Source organism: Phaethon lepturus, unplaced genomic scaffold, assembly GCF_000687285.1.
Source record: "Phaethon lepturus isolate BGI_N335 unplaced genomic scaffold, ASM68728v1 Scaffold58016, whole genome shotgun sequence".
Classification (NCBI taxonomy): Eukaryota; Metazoa; Chordata; class Aves; order Phaethontiformes; family Phaethontidae; genus Phaethon; species Phaethon lepturus.
Genome location: NW_010545313.1, coordinates 1 through 8,269, shown reverse-complemented (window position 1 = coordinate 8,269; position 8,269 = coordinate 1). Strand labels below are relative to the sequence as shown.

At 43.4% G+C, this 8,269-nt stretch overlaps 1 protein-coding gene across 1 annotated transcript; it reads left to right on the top strand.

Moving 5' to 3' along the window:
• Window positions 1–528: 528 nt before the first annotated feature.
• Window positions 529–7,587, top strand: LOC104622183 (fibronectin-like; the record flags this gene model as incomplete). The annotated part of the gene is made up of 7 exons (XM_010288895.1): window positions 529–642; window positions 4,503–4,690; window positions 5,783–5,870; window positions 6,058–6,234; window positions 6,476–6,565; window positions 6,774–6,953; window positions 7,498–7,587. Coding segments are annotated over 7 exons (927 nt in total), but the record flags the coding sequence as incomplete, so codon positions are not given.
• Window positions 7,588–8,269: the final 682 nt, after the last annotated feature.

Below are 8,269 nucleotides of genomic sequence, written 5' to 3'. Positions count from 1 at the left end.
TGTTTCTGTGATTCTGTGATTTTCTGTGAAATGACATTGGATTTTCTATCATCCAGCAAAACCTCCTCTGAAATCCTTCTGAAGGTCACATAATGTGACCCTTGGTCATAGCATGGACTTGGTCACATACGCTACAGGCTTGACCTTGTTACCTCAGAGTCTGCCAAGTCAGCTCTCAGGAACACAGTGGGTTTTGTGGGATCTGCAGAGATAAGCATTCAAGGGATGCTTGTGATGCATTTGGGTTAATGGTCAATCCTATCCCAGAAAATGGTGAAAGCTGGTCTGCTCTTGCTTTATTTTTTTTTACTGTGCTAACTGTAAAATGCCCTTTTAGCTGTGGGGCCTTTGAGCAGGTACAAATAGCAGAAGCCTTGTCCTGCACTGCCAGAGAGGCATAGTGCAAGCAGAAGGTAAACCTGATGTGTCAATCCTCTCTCGTTTCAATGGCGTATGACTAATACAGGCTCTTCATTCAAGGCTGCTTTGTGCAGCTGCAGGTGGACTAATGTTGTTCTTTCCTGCCAGATCAAACGCAAGTCACTATTGAAGGTCTGCAGCCCACCGTTGAGTATATGGTCAGTGTCTACGCTCAGAATCAGAATGGAGAAAGCCTCCCTTTGGTTGAGACAGCTGTCACCAGTACGTATGTCACTTCATGGTAACAAAACAAATGTTACCTATTGATGTCTGAATCTACCATGCAGTATTACATCCCCAGTGAAAGCAAGTGGCAGGTGCCTAGTCTCCAGGAGAATGCAAGGTGGTCTGCCCTCTGATAGGTACTGTGCACCTAAATTGCAGATGCTGGTAAAAATGCAGCCCCTCTCCCGCAAGCTGCAAAATGCGGTTCCCCATCCCATCAAAATGCTGTGCTTCTGATTTTCTTTCATTAAAGCCACAAAATCTTTTGGGGTTTTGTTTACCATCAGTGAATCAGTGGAAAAATCTGCAAAGATCTTTCTGGAGCTAGGTGGCAAAGGTGATTACTGTTAAGGGACTGGACTTGGCTTGGAAGCACTTGCCCTGTGCAAGGGAGTAAAGGAAACCACATGAGTTATGAAGAACTTGGGATGAGGCATGGCAAAAGAAAGGACCTCGAATTGCTATATCTGCCTGTAGAAAAGACTGCTCTGGACACACAGAGGAGGGAAGAGAGGACATGTAACTCAGAGGGATATCTCTGATGTGAAGTGCCTTTTTCAGGGGCACCTCTGGGGTAGGGATTTGCATGCATGTTTTTCCTTTGCTCAGGCTTGTATTCAAAACCACAGCTCAGCCCCAAATACTTACAGAAGTGTTCTAAAAACAGGAGCTTCTCTGAAGCTTTGCAGAGATGGAATAGTCCACATCAATTTCAAACCAACACATTTGTGGATGAAAGTCACCTTTGCCAACTAGAAAATGTAGAAAATTCAGGACTAATTCAACATGTAATTCAAGTAAAAAAGTTGCAATTTAGTTTAGAAAAGCGTAATTTGTATCTTGTATAAAAATGATATGCCAGGTCCTCCCATTTTATGTAACAAATGAGTATAGCTCCATGGTAGCCACACTCGACTTCTGTGGAACAAGGCTCACTTACCTTGCTGTCTAGTACTCATCTCCCACCTTGCTAGGAAAACCCGATGAATTGGGCTAATTAGGAAGTGTGCGTATCACGCAATTGCACCTGTGGATGTTCCCTGTGCACTCAATACAAAGCTGAAAAGTTTGTTTCCAACTGATTTTAAAATATAATATATTGAGTCATTTTGCTTTCTTGATAAGTGTGTTAATTGGATCTTAATTTATGAAAGAAAATAGCGGGACTGATTCTCCTTGGACTGTCGCTTTGCACAGCAGCTTACAATTGTGAAAAGCAAAGGGAGCATGAATCTGAACTTACCGAGTCAGGTGGGTTGTCTGGTCGCCTTTAGCATTAGGAACCAGTTACTGGCTCTGATGGTAGAAATGGGTCTTAAAATTCCCATTTCTTTTTTTTGCTCTTGACCGCTTTAAGGTAGCTTAATGCTGCTAGAGTCATGTAAAAGGGGTTTCAGTGCCAAGGGGACTCAAAGATAGGTAAGGGTCGCTGTTCTGGCTGCTTTGAAGGTGGTAATGTAAGTCCTTTTGGTTTCAACAAGGCCAAGATTGCCTTCCTGCTGTCTGGCACCCGCAAACTCTCAGCCTTACTCTGCACGGGTGTAAGCATGTGTGCAAGGTGCAGCACAGAGGAGAATCAAGTACCCTCTCTTCCGCGCAAAACCGAAAACTGCTTTGCATGTAATAGAAATGCTTTTTATTTTCCTCACCCACAACCTGCTTTTAATCACATAACCTCTTACCGTTAATTTGCCTAACAGACATTGACCGCCCTAAAGGACTAACATTCACTGAGGTGGATGTTGATTCCATCAAAATTGCTTGGGAAAGCCCGCAGGGGCAAGTCACCAGGTACAGGGTGACCTACTCAAGCCCTGAGGATGGAATCCATGAGCTATTGCCGGCCCCAGGTGGCGAAGAAGACACTGCTGAGCTGCATGGCCTCAGGCCAGGTTCTGAGTACACTATCAATATCGTTGCCATATACGATGACATGGAGAGCCTGCCCCTCACTGGGACCCAGTCCACAGGTACACCTTTAACTACACCACCCAGCAGGCCATGGCAGCAGTGGCTTCTGCCCTGTTGGGTAAAGTGTGCTTCCGTGCACAACTGGTGCTCTGCGCTGGGGAGTCCCCAGGGGCAGCCAAGGGATTGTGATTGCTCTTGAGAGATGGCTTAGCTGGCACTGGAGAGCTGGCTGCCAGCAGAGTCAGCCTACTTATCCATTAGGGAAGGCAGGGAATGCAGGAAAGATCAGCGGTATCGAGGCAGCCGATCCTAGAGAAAGGAGGGGTGTTACCTTGTAGCCTCTTCTCAGTCCTCAAGTGGATCAGTAATGTCCAGTACCTAGTCACGGAGCCTAATTCATGGGGAAGAACCCTCTAACACCACCCTTGTCTTGTCTTTAGGATATGGGGCACCTGCAAGCAGAGGCAGTTACCAACAGAGAGAGAGAGAGATTAGGGCAGTTTTCATCCCCCAAGGTCCTTGCAGTTGGATGGAGTAAAAGATCAGTGTGAAGGGCTAGGAGACTGCTTAACCCTCGGGTCTCACAAAGCCTCTAGATCCTTCACTGGTACTGCCCTAAGGACTACAGCCCACGTGCACGCCCACACCCTGCACTCACATCACCTCCACAAGAAGAGGACATGGTGCATTCAGGAGAGTCCCTTCCCTTATGTCCCTTCCCTGATCCAACTCCGTGGAGAACATATTTAAAATTCCTTTGTGAAGAAGGAAAAGGAAGCTATTGCTTGAGATAAAATTACTTCCAGCAATATGGAATCTATTGCAAAGCTTCCAGCATTGCCAGATGTGTCTTTTATTACAAAGGTGCTACCTTTGTAATAAAGGTCTCCCATTCATTTGTGGATGAAAAGTTGGCACTGTAATTCCCGGGGTGTGATGAAGACAGTGTACAGATCGCTATACAAAACTGAAGGAAAGTGCTGTAATGATTGAAACAGCTGGCTGCCTACCTGCCAGAAATGCAAACAGAGTAATTTTTAAAACCCACCCTCTGTGGTTTACCCTTTGTGGGCTGTTCAGAAGCATATCCAAAGTCATTCAAGACTTTCTATTGACTCTCAAGGCCTTTAGATTGAGCTCTGAGCAAAGCAACAAGGTAGAATTATCTTGTATTTCTACTCTATAAAATTAGAAAACTTCACAGCAACATGCTAATAGCAGGCGCTATGGCAAGGTATATTTTTCCCCTGTTTACAGCCCAAGGATTACCACCAGTAAGGCAAGAAAATATTTCAATGGATGGTCCTTTTTTTATGCAAACATTTTTTTTAAAGATACCGGATGTGTTAGCTCATAAACAGATCTTGCGTGATGAGCCTTATGGCCACCACAGCTCTGCTTTTCCATTGCCTTGCTCTCTGTGTAGTAATTTACACTTGTGTAAGTGGCTGTAAAATGCTTCCCCTCTGCATTTGCAGTATTTTTATATCCTCTTTGCAATTCCTGAGCCTGCTTCCTACTTACTTTTGTAAATCATCAATTGTATTATAGAAACGAATAGAAATAGGCAAGTGAAGCAGGACTAAACTATTAGCTGTGTGATGAAAAGCAGAGACAGGCAGAAGAATTAAAACAGACTGGCCTACTACAGATTTAAGCACCTCCCAAAGCCTTCGCCTTACATCACAGCAAGTATTGTTACTCACCTAATTTCAGGGTTGAAGCATCGAGATCTCCTTATTTCTCCCGAAAAGCATTACCACAGATTTGAGAATCTCCTCCTGAATACCTTGTCCACAGTGCTTTATGCCTGTGTTTGCAGAAGGCACACTGCTTTCCGACCCATGTATTTCAGGCCTAAAACTCTCTCATGTTCAAGAGAGAATATTGTTTAATCCAAGACTGTCTTCTTCAAACTAACCATGTGCCAATCTGGATTTTTGCAGCAATTCCACCTCCAACAAACCTGAAGTTTACTCAGGTAACTCCCACCAGTCTTACAGTCAACTGGAACGCACCAAACGTTCGCCTCACTGGCTACAGAGTCAGAGTGAACCCCAAAGAAAAGACTGGTCCTATGAAAGAAATCAACCTGTCTCCAGACAGTACATCTGCTGTCGTGTCTGGATTAATGGTAACTCTTTTCTTTGTGTTGTGGGAAAAAAATGTTAGGAGAACTTGAAGCAATTTCAAATTCCTGGGTCAGGAACCTCAGCTGGAGTAGATCATTACAGCTCCTAAGGGTCTGACTCTGTTTGAAGTCTGACTAGCCATCAGCTGTAACTACTTGTTACCATAGTTTTTAAAAGGCAAGGAATGGGCCTGCTGAATCTGCATTCTTTCCCCTTCCTCGTTTAGCACAGAGAGACTGGATGCCTTAATCAAATGAAAATTATCGGGTTCACAATCAACAGTAAGCCAGTAAAATGCTTTTACTCATCCTTCACAACAGAGGTCAGATAAAGTGACCTAATGCAGAGGTTTTCCAGCTGTGATATAGGAGCTCTGGCAGTCTATTGCTTATTTTTAAGACATTTGCAAAATGTAAGTAAAAAATACAAGTCTTTTGTGAGTAGGCTTAAACTTGCTATATAGCTATCTTCTCCACTGGCAACATTTCAGGAGCTTCTGAACTGGAAAAGGCTGAAAATCATTGCTTTTATGGTTCCTGCTATCTTAAAAAGCTACTGATCTGTTTTTAAGGAGTTTTATGAATAATTTTCAAAAATGAGTCTTAAAAAACTCTCTAATCTAAGTGGACTCCTGATCTGATGCAGAAAAGGCAAAAGACCATGCTGTAACTTCCACCATTCTCTTTTCTTCATAGCAAGAGCACCTTATCATAGCAAATGGCATCCATTAACCCCAGGAAAAACAGGATGTAAATTAGGTTCTTCTGAAGAATCATCTTTGAAGCACAGATTCCAAAGTGAGGGATGACAAATAAGCTGCTTCTAGGATTTCCTCTGTTTCTGGGTCTGCACATGTGCACTACTAGTACTATCAACAGCACTGTTTATCAGGGTCCCTGTCTACTCTTTTATTACAGCTGGAAATAATTAGAATCATCCCATCAGTCCTTTGCTGATTTTAGTTATTTTAAGGTTTCTTACTTCAGTAACTTGGGACCAAGAAATACAGCTCCACCAGACACTGAATGAGGGCAGGAGAATTTCCCACTGTGCCAAGTCCTTCTCATAACATGGTGTAACTTTGTCCATTCTAGGTAGCAACCAAGTATGAAGTGAGCGTGTACGCCCTGAAGGACTCTCTGACCAGCCGACCAGCCCAGGGGGTGGTCACCACTCTTGAAAGTAAGTAGTGATCCTCCCCAAATGACCAATTAGTATTGTGCTGGGTGCAGAGGCCTAGAGGCAGAGATCTTACCCTGTCTCAAAAGTATGGATCTATACAGAGCTCCAGCAAAGGCCTTCACACTTAGCTGGTAAGAGTCACAATCCCCACAGTACTAACAGGAGACACCTTTTCCTTCTGGTGCAGATGTTAGTCCCCCTCGCAGGGCCCGTGTGACAGATGCCACTGAGACAACCATCACCATCACCTGGAGAACCAAGACTGAGACCATCACTGGCTTCCAAGTTGATGCCGTCCCAGCAAGTGGCCAGAACCCCATTCAAAGGACCATCAGCCCTGATGTTAGGACTTACACTATCACTGGTAAGTGAGTGAGGTGCTTCTGCAGGTGCAGGAGCTTCCAGGGTCATATCACAAGGTACACTGGGTTCTTGTTTTGTAGTTGAATTTCCTTGATGACAAATACTACAGGAACAAAAAGTGGGAAAAAAATATCCGAGTCTTAAAGACTAGTCTCTGAGAAGCAGCTGGTGAAAGACATTCTGGTGCCCATTTTAGGTGGCTTCCTTGAATAGCTAATATTTATGTTTCAACTTCATTTCAGGCTTGCAACCTGGCAATGATTACAAGATCTACCTTTACACTCTGAATGAGAATGCACGCAGTTCCCCGGTAGTGATTGATGCCTCCACTGGTAATGACCTTCTCTGACTTTTCTGCTCATGCTAACACATAGTAATGACAGGCAGAAGTTGTCTATTTCTGATCACATAAAATACTTACTATGACTTACAGCAATATGTTTGACTCCTGAGTTTGAGAAGGGTGTCAGAAGATGCAGTTCAGGTGAAGAATTGCTTGCCTTCACTGCATTTGACTTGTTTCCTTTTGTTTTCACCTAGCTATCGATGCTCCTTCTAACCTGCGCTTCCTTACAACCACAAGCAACTCCCTCCTGGCTACCTGGCAGCCTCCACGAGCCAAGATCACAGGGTACATCATCAGATATGAGAAACCTGGCTCACCAGCCAAGGAGGTTCTGCCTCGCCCTCGACCCAGCACCACCGAGGCTACTATTACTGGTACTTGTCTCTGTTTTGCTTGGGAGCTCTTCACCTGAAACTCTTCAATTTGAAGGGAGAGGGAGAAGGCCTAATTATAAAATGTATTGATGGTCAGCTAAGAGAAAGACAAAGTTGTGTTCCTTTGTTGTGGTTTCTAATGATAGACAGCAGTTTTATAAGCACACCTGTCCTACAAACACAATACACTTCTCTGATCATATCAACCATCAGAACTGAACAATCTACAGATGTTTATTTCCACTGCCACCACAACTGTCATCCATTCAAGGAAAAAAGCCCATGACTCTGGCACTCCATCAGTCTCATGTTCTGAAGATTCGTTATGTTTTGTGATCCCAGCTGACACAGTCAGATTTCAAACTCGCCCTGAGGAGCAGGAGGCTGGACTCTTTGTACTGTCCTGAAAACCTCAGATCCCAAATGCACATACCCATACTATAGCCATACGCACCTCTCATTCTGCCTTAGATCCCACCCATAATCATAAAAGAAAAGCAATTCTTAAGTTTAAGATAGCTTTATATCCTTCCTCCCTCCCTAGGTCTGGAACCAGGAACTGAATACATCATCTATATCATTGCTGTGAAGAACAATCAAAAGAGTGAACCACTGGTTGGCAGAAAAAGGACAGGTAAAACAAAGCTCTGGACTGTGGTGTGCCAGTAGGAGATGATGTCTCTTCCATTTGGGGAATACAATCTCAAGACTGAAATAATAATGTTATTTAAAATATGCTGTTCACACCATTCAGCCACACCTTTTTTTATAAGTCAAATAGGCTTTGTAAGGAGATTTTCCTTTCTAGGATGCGGGAGGTAAGATTCTGAAGTTACATTAATCACATTTAGCTGCATTTGAACGCTAAGAACAATATGCTTGGTGCTTGATTCTTGCCTGGGTACCTAACTGATAATTAAATTAGGGTTAATACATGTCAGTCTAGCCATGATGGCATGAAAGGCAGAATCCATTCATTTGTTGCCCATTGCATTTCTCTTACTTTACCCCCTCCACAGTGCGAGACTGAGACACCTGTAGCAAGCAAAATACCAGCTGTATATCTGAATGTGATCAAGAAACTAGTTTCTTACTGCACACCAGTGATTTTTCTTAAATTGATAAGCTGTGAATATCTCTTGTAATCATTTTTTCTTCTCAATTTGAGCAGTGGTGGCTTCTTTGGGTTGCAGTGTTCAAAACTGTTGCTCAGCTGTATGAAAATTTCATACCAACACACTTCTTATGCCTGCATATGGGAGATATACATACATTTATGTAGTATATAGATATGCTTATATACTATATAAATATAT